This window comes from Thunnus albacares, chromosome 9 (assembly GCF_914725855.1).
Source record: "Thunnus albacares chromosome 9, fThuAlb1.1, whole genome shotgun sequence".
In the NCBI taxonomy this organism is placed as follows: Eukaryota; Metazoa; Chordata; class Actinopteri; order Scombriformes; family Scombridae; genus Thunnus; species Thunnus albacares.
The window spans coordinates 3,782,708-3,796,848 of NC_058114.1; the positions used below are offsets into that span (position 1 = coordinate 3,782,708).

The 14,141-nt window shown below is 37.4% G+C and overlaps 2 protein-coding genes across 2 annotated transcripts; both read left to right on the top strand.

Annotated features, from left to right (window-relative positions):
- Nucleotides 1–1,117: 1,117 nt before the first annotated feature.
- Nucleotides 1,118–3,849, top strand: LOC122988676 (interferon-induced protein with tetratricopeptide repeats 5-like). The gene is made up of 2 exons (XM_044361176.1): nucleotides 1,118–1,131; nucleotides 2,547–3,849. The coding sequence occupies exons 1-2, from the start codon at nucleotides 1,118–1,120 to the stop codon at nucleotides 3,847–3,849; spliced, it is 1,317 nt and encodes a 438-aa protein (XP_044217111.1).
- A 2,418-nt stretch (nucleotides 3,850–6,267) lies between these two features.
- LOC122989027 (interferon-induced protein with tetratricopeptide repeats 5-like) lies at nucleotides 6,268–9,509 on the top strand. Its single transcript, XM_044361703.1, has 2 exons — nucleotides 6,268–6,395; nucleotides 8,201–9,509. Exons 1-2 carry the CDS (start codon nucleotides 6,268–6,270, stop codon nucleotides 9,507–9,509), a joined length of 1,437 nt encoding a protein of 478 aa, XP_044217638.1.
- Nucleotides 9,510–14,141: the final 4,632 nt, after the last annotated feature.

Sequence of the window (14,141 nt, forward strand, 5' to 3'; positions counted from 1 at the left end):
TTGGATGAACAAGGCTGTCTGGATATCAGCTGGATACATGGCATTAAAGACCTTTAATGATTAATCCTGATGATTTCCATACTGCAGTAACATGAACCGAAACTGATACCCTCCTGAAAGAATGTAATCAATCTTTATGACCTCATTGTCTAATATGGAAAATGAATAATGAGAAGTCTATAAAAATTTGTATTTAATGGGGTCAGACATAGAAAACCAGTGGGTTTTTTTAGCAGCAGCATATATTCTGACCCTGTACCTGCTGAATGTCTGGATACCCTTAATTAATCTTCTGGTCACTTGCAACTTGCAAAGGTCAGTACTGAAAATGTTACAATTTCACAATAATATCTCTAAATCACGAAACAGAAATGATATACAACTCTAACCCTAACCCTACCTAACCCTAACGCTAACCCTAACCCATAATGGAGGCCCCGCCATATTTGACAGATGGGGTTTTTGGGTCATGAGCTGTTCCTTTTTTTATCCACACTTTCCTCTTTCCATCATTTTGATTACAGATGCACCGATTGCAATTTTCTTGGCCAATTCTGATTTTTTAAAAGTCTGACCTGTCGATTCAGATTTTTGACTGATTCAGATTTTTTTCTTTGTAAGAATTTAATAAGAAAGAAAGATTTTCTTTCTTTCTAAGAATTATAATTGACAGCATACACAAACATTTTTTGCAACTTTCTTTTAATGGAAAATTGAAATTCAAAATTTCAAAATTGAATCTTCATATAAAACATCGACTATTTAAATAACTTACATTCTTCCTAAACAAATTAAGCAAAATCAAAAAGTGCACCAGGTTACAGGACCAGGAGTGAACTTTTAACAAATAAATCCAACTGAAAATGAACTACAGTACATCCCACTTTATCTAACAATATGATTTACTTGTAAGAAAACAGGTGCAACAGATCTGTGATGGAGATTTAAATACTTGCACTTGCAATTCCATTACCTTTTAAAATGCAGCAGATTACAGGACATTGACCTCTCTGTACGACCTGTACAGACAGTCTAATCCACATCAGCCTGACAGGCATTGCAGTAGCAGTCTTCATGTCATTGTGTTCAATCCTTCTCATTTCTTGTGTGGAAATCAATGAAGAAGAACAAGTAATGCGAGGAAATTGAGGAAACATTACACATTTTACTGCATTACATTCATCTGACTGATATCAGATCAATATTTTCTACATAAAACATATGATCACTTTATGAAATATTCATTATTATAGATTTATTCAACAATATAGGTTGTTAAAATAAGCTTTACCTTGACATTAAAATGCTGTTTACATGCACCCATCAATGAATCAGTGTTAGTACTCTATTAATATATACTGTATATGATAAATATATCACTTTAAATTGTACTTTAAGCACATTTTGCTTGCTGTGCAAATTAAGTACTTTTGTAGTAGTTTTGTAGTAAGTTAGATTTTAAATGCAGCACTTTTATTTTTAATGGAGTATTATTTTCATTATGATATTATTATCTTTAAACACTTACACACTATTTTAAATGTATTGCTAGAATACACAAAAACTTCTGATGTTTTTTTTGTTTTTTTAACAGTCAAACAATATTTCCCACCTGTTTCCCAAGTTATGGGACACCAATTTCGTTATCAGTTCATGCAGTAGATCTTTTTTTTTATCATTATACCTTTGATGCACAAACTGCAACAACATAAGATTCAAGTTGAGGACAGTGGTGGAATTTAACTAAGTAAATTTACTTAACTCTGCTTGTCTCTGGTATGAGTCAGAGAACATCATGAGACTTATAGAAATATGATGATGATGACAATGATGATGATGATATGAACTGGTATAAAAACTTGGAGGGGACAAAGTTCCATTTTGTGTCTTTACAGATGAATGTTTTCAAGTTGCACCTTCCTCTGACTCACCTGCCACGTATTTAGGTCTGCAGAGATTTTTTTCAAAAACATTTCTTGACAAATGAAAGCGTCATCATCTGAGCTCCATGTTGAGTCATGATGGTTTTTTTGATTGGTTTTTTTTGTATTAGTATGATGGACATGTGGCTGTAGGTTTCTATTACCCAGAAAATGACATGCACCAATACCAAAGTTGGTCCTCCACATAGCATCATTTATAGTGCCATAAAGTTTTACATCACTGATTTTATGGTGCTGCAACCAAAGCTGAAGTGTACATAAAGAGCAAAACATAGTTAGAAAACTACTGAGTCAAGTTAACAGCTGCATGATGAGGTGAGTGCCTGCTACTGTATTTCACATTTATAATCAATAAGTCTTAATAAGTTAAATAGTTAAAAGTTAAATATTAATAATCTATTGTGATTTGTTTTATCTATCAGCTCTCAATTCCTTCTTTTCTCCTCTTTTGCTCCATTCCCTCCTTCCTTCGCTTTTATTTCTTGATTTCTCCCCTTTATTTTCTTTCCTCTCTCCCACTCTCCTTACCCGCTCAGCATATTAACACACTGCATATGTGTTGTGATATTGGTGATTTTTCCTCTCTGTCAGTGCTGCTCAGAGTCAAACGACACTGAAGGCTAAACTGGGGGCCCTGCAGTGCCACTTCACCTGGAACCTGGACTCCAGCAGGTGCAAACTGTTCCGTCTCAGAGACATGCTGGAGGACATCGATACCAAGGAGGAATACAGGTGGCTGGGTCACATTTACAACCTGCAGGGGTACATTCACTACCAGCTGGGCTTCACTGAAGACGCCCAGAGTTTCTTCAGCAGGGCCGCAGAGGCCTTCCGCCAGATGAGAAACACTGTCTCAGATGAAGGCCCCTGGTTGGTGGTGCACTACGGGAACCTGGCTTGGCTACACCACCACCTGGGAGAGGAAGAAGAGAGTCAGACTTACCTGTCAAAGGTCGACGCCCTGCTGAAAGGATACCCATCTCCATCCCAGGACGAGCTCCATCCAGAGATCTATGCTGAAAAAGCCTGGACCCTGATGAAGTTCAGCACAGACCAAAAGCTGCTGGCTGCAGATTACTTCCAGAGAGCCATCAGGATGCAGCCAGATGTGGTGGAGTGGCACACCAGCCATGTCATAGCGTTAGTGAATGCTAATAAGGACCAAAACAACTGGAGGACACCATTGAAGGAAGACATCTTCGAAAAAATGAAAATCGCCAAAGAACACGATCCAGAGAACTTGTACCTTGCTGCTTTGTACCTTGAGGAATGTGCAAAGAGAGGAGGAAAAATTGAAGATGAAGCAAGTGAGTTGGCCAGAAGGGTTTTGACAAAGCTCACAAACAGCTACAGTGGTATAACACCATTACTAAGGCTGTATCAAACGTATGTATCTATGGTTAAGGCTATTGAGTTGGCAGAGAAGGCTCTGGAAAGACATCCAGATGAACGTTATCTGAAGTGGTGTGCTGCAATCTGCTACAAATGGGTGATTTATTCACACAAGGGCAATCTCCCGGAGCAAAGCATGATAGACAGAGCAATCAGTCTCCATAAAGAAGTGATCTCTCTCTACCCTCATTCTTCGATTAAAATAAAAATATCTCTTGCAAACATAGACGCGAAATTCAATCACAGCCAGGCTGAAGCTGAGCAGATTTACCAGGAACTGGTAGAAAGTGATCTGGAACCTGCAGACAGACAGATGGTTTACTACTCCTACGCCTATCATTTACACTTCATTCAAAATGATAGAAACAAGTCAATAAAATATCTCATGATGGCAGCAGCGATACCGCAACAATCTCCGTATCGTGAGAAAAGCATCCAAAGTCTGAGGAAGATTACAGAAAGAAACAGACAACAGATGTATGGAGAAATAGAGGAGTTTCTGGCTAACCTGTAAGACTAAGAGCCGATAATAAAGAGGAAACATTTACTGCACTTCAACTGAACATTTATTGTAACAACATTATGTCAAAATGCAGAAAAATGTAGATATTCATGTTGTGGAAAAATCTGTACATATGTATTAGTCTGAATACAGATGAGGAAAATGTGTAGAAATTTTGTGATGTTTAAAATGTTTTACTTTTCTTTACACTGACCACTTTTCAAAGAGCAATGCTGTTTTAGATACAATTTTGAGTTAAAATAACATTTTATTGCAGGCAGAGAAACTTTCTTATAATGAAAAGATTTGGATCTTTTGTTCATCAGCTTCAGCTCATAATTTCAATAACTAGGTTCACTAACTATACACTACAGGAGCAAAACTATATATTTTGCTCCTGATGAAATTTGAGTTTCTTCTAAGGTTTATTATAAGCTTGATTGGCTCTGCCTGCACATCTCTTGTGATAGTATGAATATTTCCTTTTGTTTTAACCTCTTATCATTTTTTTTTATCTGACATTTTATGTTCTATCTTCTATTTCAATACTGTGCAAATAAAAGATCAAAAACCAAACAGTGTGTATGTCAACATTTGAATAATGAAGTGAAAACAAACCTCACATTTCAGTCTGATGATTGGGTTACTCAGACATCTTAAATCACTGGGAATGTTCTGGCAAACACAAACAAGCAAAGCACATCTTGTTGTCAGTGCTGTCAGCAGTTGACAGCCTGTAAACTTGACCCCAAGCTGTTTCCATAGCAACGTAATATGAATAAAAATGTATAGCTAATAATTACAAGCAGTTATTGACTAATCACTTCATGCTGATGTAGTGTCTGATCTCAGGACTTAAATACAAACTGAACTAATCAAACAACAATGAACAGGTGGCAAGACACAAGGGCAGGCTGGGAGCTGATTGGCTGGGGAAAACCAGGAGCAGGGCAGGGCTAACAAGACTGATGCAGGGCAGGTTTGGCAGGCAAAACACAGGGAAAGGCTGATGAGGTTCACACAGGACAAGTGAGCAGGCTGAGCAGGGCTACAGGAATACATGAGGAACAAGAGGTTACCAACTGACAAGAATAAAACCAAAGCAATGCAGAGATAAAACTAAAGAAAACTGGACTCAGAGGAAAAAACAATATTGAGCTCAAGCACTACACAAAGCATCATAAATGACACAAATAGTATCACAAACTATCTGTAACCCAAAGCACATTCACACACAATCTTTTTTATCACTGAGACAGTGTATATGCTGTGTGAGGTCAAACCAGAGTGAAAACAAAGACAGACCAACAAAAATAATAATAATCATGAGAGATAGTCTTTTAAAGACACAACTCAAACCAGTTTTCTCCCACTCAGTCCAGTCCAAAGAAAGAAGGGAGAAAAGTCTGAGGGCCTCTGGAGGACAGACTGGGACGTGCAGCATGATGATCGAGCATTGCAGGTTAGAGTACTTGCAGTACCTGCAGACATGTAAGTCTGAGATATAGTTTTGAGTGTCGAAGCTATAGACTAAAGTTGTGTGAGTGATCCAACTTGCTTTTAGTACAATAAATGCAGCTTTTCCCAGCGTCAACATGCACACTTCAAGCTGCAACTCCCACACGCAACAAAGGCATGCAGGGGAGGAACCTACATTTTTTGTAACACATTTTGCACAATAAGATGTGTGTGGCCAGAAACACTGATATTATGGTGTCAGTATCATGTAGAGAAGTGAAAATGTGCCCTTAGGCTGTAAAATAACAGTGAAAAGGTTGAGACGTCATTGGTGGAGGTATAAATGGGTTCAGAAGCAGAGAAGAAGAACTGGGACTGTTTTTTTAGTTTAGAGTAACGATTATCTTGGAGACATTTCAGAACAAATTGAACACATTTTTATAAGTGTTCCTTTTTCTGTTGTCGAACTGGGTGTGTTGAATTTTGATGGGCTGAGTTTTATTAAAATAATTATGAAATTTTATTGATATGACGCTCAAGGCTGATATTCATTTTGATGCCTTGAAGGCCTTGATGTTTTCATTGTAATAATTTATGATAGTTATTTCATAATATTATAGTTGCATTCAATTGTATTCAACTTAACTTCTGATGTGAATCATGTCGTTTCATATCTGTGCTGATTTGCAGCTGTTATCGGTATCAGACTTTCACTACTGAATGTTGATGACATTTTAAAGTCCATAATTTATTGTAATTTTTTATGGAGCTGGATTTTTAAAAAATATTTTGTCATAATACTTTTTTTTCCCAACATTATACATCTTACTGTGCTAACTTACAGTAGCTTATAAATTGTGAAGTAATTATTAAGACATATTTTACTGCTGAATAGCTCTGGATTAAAAAACCTTCGGCAAACATGTTATTCAGTGCCACTACATTGGGTGAGGTGTACTTTCTGACAGCATCATGCCGAAAATAGCATTCACGAACTGGCACAGCAGTGTGATGCCACTGGACATCACTATAGGGGACGCTGGTATGGAAAGGGCCGAGCCGGCAAGGAGGCTCATGAACGCAGCCCTGTCGGCTGCTCTGTAAACATTACAGCAGCAGATTTCATGTCATTGTGTCAAATCCTTCTCGTCTCTCGTGTGGAGATTGATTAGGAAGAACAAGACACACGTGCACTCTCTTCACTCTGGGTTATATGTGCATCAGGTGTATTTCTCCCTGACAGCTGTGTGTCATCAGCGTAGCTATAGACCTTGACAATATGTTCTCTGATGACATCACCTGTAGGAAGCATGTTTAATGAGAAGAGCAGAGGTCTAAGGCAACTCCCTTGTGCAACACCCGAAGATATGTCATATCTGATGTAGAATCAGCCAGACAAACAAAGGATTTCCTACCAATAAGAGCACAACCAGCTAAGAACAGTTAATCACCTATTTTTTTTGTTTGTTTAAAAGATAAATCCTTAATAATCTTAATAAAAACAGTGGTGGAAAGTACCTAAGTACACTTACTGAAGTACTGTACTTAAGTACAATTTTGAGGAACTATTCCACTACTTTCAGAGGGAAATATTATACTTTTTACTGCACTACATTTATCTGTCTGATATCAGATCAATATTTTCCACATAAAACATATGATTACTGTATGAAATATGCATTATTATAGATTTATCCAACAATATAGGTTGTTAAAATTAGCTTTACTTTGACAACATTAAAATGCTGTTTACATGTAAACATCAATGAATCAGTATTACTAATCATATACACTGTATATGATAAATATATTACTGTAAATTGAGCCAATTTGCATAATGAGTAGCTACTTTTGATACTTTAAGTACATTTTGCTTGCTTTGCAAATTTTGTAGTTGTGCTTAAGTATAATTTTTAATGCAGGGCTTTTACTTGTAATGGAGCATTTTTTTCATTATCATATAGTTACCTTTACTTAAACACTTACATGCTGTTTTAAATGTATTGCTAGAATCCACAAAACCCCTTATCTGTTTATTTTTTATAGTCAACGAATATTTCCCACCTGTTTCCCAAGTTATTGGACACTTTTCTTTTTCAGTTCATGGAGTAGATCATTGTTAAACATTACACCTTGAACACACAAGTTTCTACAGCACGTCATTCAAGTTGAGTACAGTGATAGAATTTAACTAAGTAAATTTACTTAACTCTGCTCGTCTCTGGTATGAGTCAGAGAACATCATGAGATTTACAGAAATATGATGGTGATGACGATGATGATGATATAACTAGTATGAAAACTCGGAGGGGACAAAGTTCCATTTTCTTTCTTTACAAATGAATGTTTTCAAGTTACACCTTCCTCGGACACACCTGCCACATATTCAGGTCTGCAGAGATTTAATTTCTTGACAAATGAAAGTGACATCATCTGAGCTCCAAGTTGAGTCATGACGTTTTTTTGACGGACATGTGGCTGCAGGTTTCTGTTACCGAGAAAATGACATGCACTGATACCGGTCCTCCACATGACATCATTTACAACACCGTAGAAGTTAAACATTACTAATTTTAAGGTGCCGCACCCAAAGCAGAAGGGTACATAAAGAGCAAATGGTACTAAGCAGCGGTGCACACAACTCCAAATCTTGAGATTTTATCGGGTGCACGGTTGTGATAAAGACTACATAAAGAGCAAAAACGTTGTTAGAAAACTACTGAGTCCAGGTAACAGCTGCATGATGAGGTGAGTGGCTGCTGCTTCTTCTTCTTTTCTCCTCTTTTGCTCCATAGCCTCCTTCCTTCCTTCGCTCTTATTTCTTCTCTCCCACTCTCCTTACCAGCTCAGCATATTACCATACTGCATATGTGTTATTATAGTAGTGATTTTTCTTCTCCATCAGTGCTGCTCAGAGTCAGACAACACTGGTGGCTAAACTGAAGGACCTGCAGTGCCACTTCACCTGGGACCTGGAGTCCAGCAGGTCCAAACTGTTCCGTCTCAGGGACACGCTGGAGGACATCGGCACAGAGGAAGGAAACAGCTGGCTGGGTCACATTTACAACCTGCAGGGGTACATTCACTACCAGCTGGGCTTCACTGAAGATGCCCAGCGTTTCTTCAGCAGGGCCACAGAGGTCTTCCAGATGAAAAACACCGTCTCAGATGAAGGCCCCTGGTTGGTGGTGAACTACGGGAACCTGGCTTGGCTGCACCACCACCTGGGAGAGGAAGAAGAGAGTCAGACTTACCTGTCAAAGGTCGACGCCCTGCTGAAAGGATACCCATCTCCATCCCAGGACGAGCTCCATCCAGAGATCTACGCTGAAAAAGCCTGGACCCTGATGAAGTTCGGCAGAGACAAAAAGCTGCTGGCTGCACATTACTTCGAGAGAGCCATCAGCATGCAGCGAGATGTGGTGGAGTGGCACACCAGCCATGTCATAGCGTTAGTGAATGCTAATAAGGACCAAAACAAACCACTGGAGGAAGACATCATGGAAAAAATGGAAATTGCCAATGAACACGATCCAGAGAACTTGTACCTTGCTGCTTTATACCTTGAGGAATGTGCAAAGAGAGGAAGAAAAATTGAAGATAAAGCACGTGAGTTGGCCAAAAGGGTTTTGACGAGGCTCACAAGCAGCTACAGTGGTATGACACCATTACTAAGGCTGTACACAAAGTATGTACCTTTGGATGAGACTATTGATTTGGTAGAGGAAGCTCTGGAAAGACATAAAGATGAACGTCATCTGAAGTGGTGTGCTGCAGTCTGCTACAAATGGATGATTTATTCACACAAGGCCAATCTCCCGGAGCAAAGCATGATAGACAGAGCAATTGGTCTCCATAAAGAGGTGATCTCTCTTTACCCTCAGTCTTCATTTAAAGTAAAAATATCTCTCGCAAACATATACGCGAAATCAAATCACAGCCAGGCTGAAGCTGAGCAGATTTACAAGAAGCTGCTAGAAAGTGATCTGGAACCTGCAGACAGACAGATACTTTACAACTCCTACGCCAAACATTTACACTTCATTCAAAATGATAGCGACAAGTCAATAAAATATCACATGATGGCAGAAGCGATACCACAACAATCTCCGTATCGTGATAACAGTATCAGCACTCTGGAGAGGATTAGAAAAAGAAACAGACACCGAATGTGTGGAGAAGTAAAGGAGTTTCTGAATAATCTGCAAGGCTAAAAACCGATAATAAAGAGGAAACATTTACTGCACTTCAACTGAACATTTATTGTAACAACATTATGTCAAAAATGCAGAAAAATGTAGATATTCATGTTGTGAAAAAATCTTTACATACTTACTTGTCTGAATACAGATGAGGAAAATTTGTAGAAATTTTGTGATGTTTAAAATGTTTTTTGTTTTAGATACAATTTTGAGTTAAAATAACATTTTATTGCGGGCAGAGATCCAAATCTATAATGAAAAGATTTGGATCTTTTGTTCATCAGCTTCAGCTCATAATTTCAATAACTAGGTTCACTAACGGCCAATTTACAATTTCGAATAGGAGTCCTACAATCTGGAATTCAATTTCCAATAATTTTGTAAACTTATCCCCACATGTTTTCCTCATTGTTGACTTTTAGTAACTTTCTTTTTTTAACAATATTGTAGATTCTGCTTGGCACAGGTGAGTGCATGAATGTTGATTTGATTTATATATTTTGCTCCTGATGAAATTTGATTTTCTTCTAAGGTTTATTATAAGCTTTATTGGCTCTGCCTGCACATCTCTTGTGATAGTATGAATATTTCCTTTTGTTTTAACCTCTTATCATTTTTTTTTTATCTGACATTTTATATTCTATCTTCTATTTCAATATTGTGCAAATAAACAAACAAAAAACCAAACAGTGTGTATGTCAACATTTGAATAATGAAGTGAAAACAAACCTCACATTTCAGTCTGATGATCGGGTTACTCAGACATCTTAAATCACTGGGAATGTTCAGGCAAACACAAATGAGCAAAGCACATCTTGTTGTCAGTGCTGTCAGCAGTTGACAGCCTGTAAACTTGACCCCAAGCTGTTTCCATAGCAACGTAATATGAATAAATATGTATAGCTAATAATTACAAGCAGTTATTGACTAATCACTTCATGCTGATGTAGTGTCTGATCTTAGGAGCAGTGTGTTCTCCAAGGATCCAATAAAACTGAACTGAAAACCAGGACTTAAATACAAATTGAACTAATCAAACAACAATGAACAGGTGGCAAGACACAAGGGCAGGCTGGGAGCTGATTGGCTAGGGAAGACGGACACGAAGAAGGCTAACAAGACTGATGCAGGGCAGGTTTGGCAGGCACAACACAGGGAAAGGCTGTTGATGTTAACACAGGACAAGTGAGCAGGGGGAAGCAGGCTGAGCAGGGCTACAGGAATACATGAGGAACAAGAGGTTGCCAACTGACAAGAATAAAACCAAAGCAATGCAGAGATAAAACTAATGAAAACTGGAGCTAAAGCACTACACAAAGCATCATAAATAGCACAAATAGTGTGCACTCTTCAAGCTACAACTCCCAGATGCAACAAAAGCATGCAAAGGGGGAACCTTTAGTAACACTTTTTGCTCAGTAAGATGTGTGTGACCAGAAACATTGATATTATGTTGTCAGTATCATGTAGAGAAGTGAAACTGTGTCCTTGGGCTGTGAAAAAACAGTGAAGAGGTTGAGACATCATTGGTGGAGGTATATGTGGGTTTAGAAGCAGAGAAGAAGAATAGACTTTTCAGACTCATGATCATTTTGTGCCTCAAAACACAATATTGCTGCCTTTAAAGTGCCAATTTGCCAAGTGCCAAGTCTGTGGTCTAACAATGATTTTGTCATCCACAGTGGAAGATAATCATGGCAAAACACTTCATTCCTTTGGCTGTGTCATTGCAGAATTCTGTGATTATGCTCCTCACTTGGTGCTCCAGCCTGATTCGCCTTTTAAATTCCTTAGTGAACCAAAATGTTGTGAAAGCAGCTTCTGTAACTCAGCCTAGTCTGTCAAACTGAATGTGATCCCTTTGTTGTGTGGACTCTTTACTCTTATCATCTATTAGAGCAAAGAGAAACTAACAAAAAAGCAAAAGCACACGCAAACGTTTTGGCTTGGTAATTATCATAACCGCAGAATCCAAGTTAAAAAAAAAAAAAGTTTGTTAATGATAATCATGTCTAATTCATGGACAGTTACAAAATGATAACTTGCTTACCAGAGTTAGGTAAAGTAGCCCATACCAGTGCAGTGTCTTGTAGCAAGAGTGATATGTAGCACAACAAACTAGTGAAGCTCTGTAAATGCTCAGCGTTTATGAATGTGAACTAAGAGGTAAACACAAACATCATACTCCATTTCCAGAACAGAATTTTGGATTTTCCATTTTCTATTGGGTTTGTTAATTAGTTATTCTTATAGTTAAATTTCCTTGCTGATGCAATAGTCATTTAATTAATCATATGTTTTAGTCTGCAGGTAGTCCAATGAATGCATATTGTTTGTTTTTATTTATGGTCTTTACTATATATTCCATTCAATGCAATTCAATCAGGTAATTGAAATCTGTTGTCAATTTATTTGCATAGTAGTATACTCATGTGGAGGTAGGTAACTTTCAGTGAACATTGATTGAAATGTTTTGTTTCTTAATACATATTTTAGATGATCACTACATATTATATGTTAAGTAAGCGTACATTTTTCCATATGGTTACTTTGATTGATCAGTCACTGTCACATATTTGATTTATGTGAATTATTTTAGCTTTAATTGGCTATTCTCAGTCACGCAAAATGAGTGAGTTGAGATGTTTGATTTTATTTCTGTTATGTTTTATTAAGACTCATTTTTCTTCTGTCCTGATTTAGTGAATTAAGAAAATACCTTCATGTCTCTGATTGGATGTGTACGGATTGATGTTAACATGTCTTAGGGTTAGATATTTGAGATTCATTATATTACCTTATACTGCATTTATCTCATCATTACATTCATCACATTATTAGATTATTTTATAAATTCTACATTACATCATTTGTTCTTATATAATCTATCCATAATAATTATTGTATATTTTGATTTACATGATGTTTGACAGATGATGTTTGATTGATTAAGGCAGGTGTATGTTACTCCAAGTCTGAAGGATATCATGGTAGGTCATTTTTGTTGATCTATTGATGAAATGCTCCTTAGACAAGCAGACAGTGAAGGACAGACAGCTGTCTTCTTCGTGGTTGAGTCGACGTGGCTTTATGATTGTTGCCATAGAGACAGCACTAAAGTAAACAATCTTATACCAATGTTGTGACAAGGGACAAGGTGACCTGGGTGCTGCCTGAGTAACTGAGAGTGGTTCAACTCTTGTCCTTCAGATATGCTGTTGCATTTCACTGAGTCTACACAAGCACTTTGAATTGTAACTGTTATCTCCTTGGTTAAGTTTGTGTTTGTCAATAAATCTTTTTGCATAAGACATCCATGTCTCCTGGAGTTTCTGAATTGATGAGCTCAAGATTTCGATAACACAAGGAACTGCTCTCCTGGGACTGAAAATGTAATCACTGTTATTAGTCTTTGGAGAATACAACTGTTTATGGAGCTATTTAATAGTTTGGTTGTTGTTTGACGAATAATAATTAGTATTATCTGATTATTCGAGATATTTGCTTTATGTAGATTCCATTTCGATAGTAATTTGTTTTGTTTTTATTTTGTTTTGTGAGTTGGGTAACACTATGGGCACCTGAGGTTTTATAGGTTGGTATGTAGGTACAGGGCCTGCATGCATGTGGGTGGGCCTATGATTTTTTCTTTTTTACCAAAGCAAAAGAGGCAGCAGGGACCATGATTTCTTTGTTCCTCTGTTTGCTTGCTGGTTTTTGAGAAATAAACTTTAAGAAACGCAAAACTTTGCATGGACAATGGACTTCTTTTGCCTGTGTACACCACATGCCCATGGTATGTCAGTGGCACTTTGATGAAGTTTGACTTTGATTCCTGACAAATGGCCGCTGGTCTTTGGGGAGAAGCAACATGTCACCCAGTGGAGCAGTGTGGCTCATTGATGAGTTTTTCATAACAATAGAGGTCTACAGCACAGAGGAATGAGATATATCAGACTTTGGATACACATACAATACTTGTAAGTAGGATGAGTTCATTGTTGGTTTGGCTCTGCACATGAGATTTGTTGACAATAATAAAGATATAGAAAATTGCCAGATATATCCTTTAAACTTTCAAGTATTTTCCTGTGTTTGATGCACATAACTACAGTGATTGTGTATTGTATTGTGTTGCTCTAATGTGCTAATATGCTGCTTTTACTACACAGCCTGTATATACATTGTATTGTTAAAACTCTCCACGGGATTCAAAAATTGTCAGTGCATGATGACAGGAAGAGACCTGCATTTAATCCTAAAATTACAAAACATAAATTTAATGAGAAATGTCTTTGCTTTGTTACATTTATGGTTTACATGTTAAAGCCAACACCAAAAACTGCTTATTAATCGAAACTCTAAAGATTTATTGTTCAGGAAATGAGATAATAATTATCTGCACAGTCATAGTTGTTGTTTAACACACAGTTTCCTACAGTACATTAGTTATTCCTGGAATGTGGTTTTAAACCTGCAATGAGACACAGTGCAGATTGATCAGGTCACAGCTGTTCCAGAATAAATTCAGAAAAACTACAAGTCACTAATAAAAAAAAAAAAATCCCCAAACAAAACTCTCTCATGAAACATAGTACACACTCAGTATCAACCAGGTTCTTCGAAACTCATTTTACTGGCTTG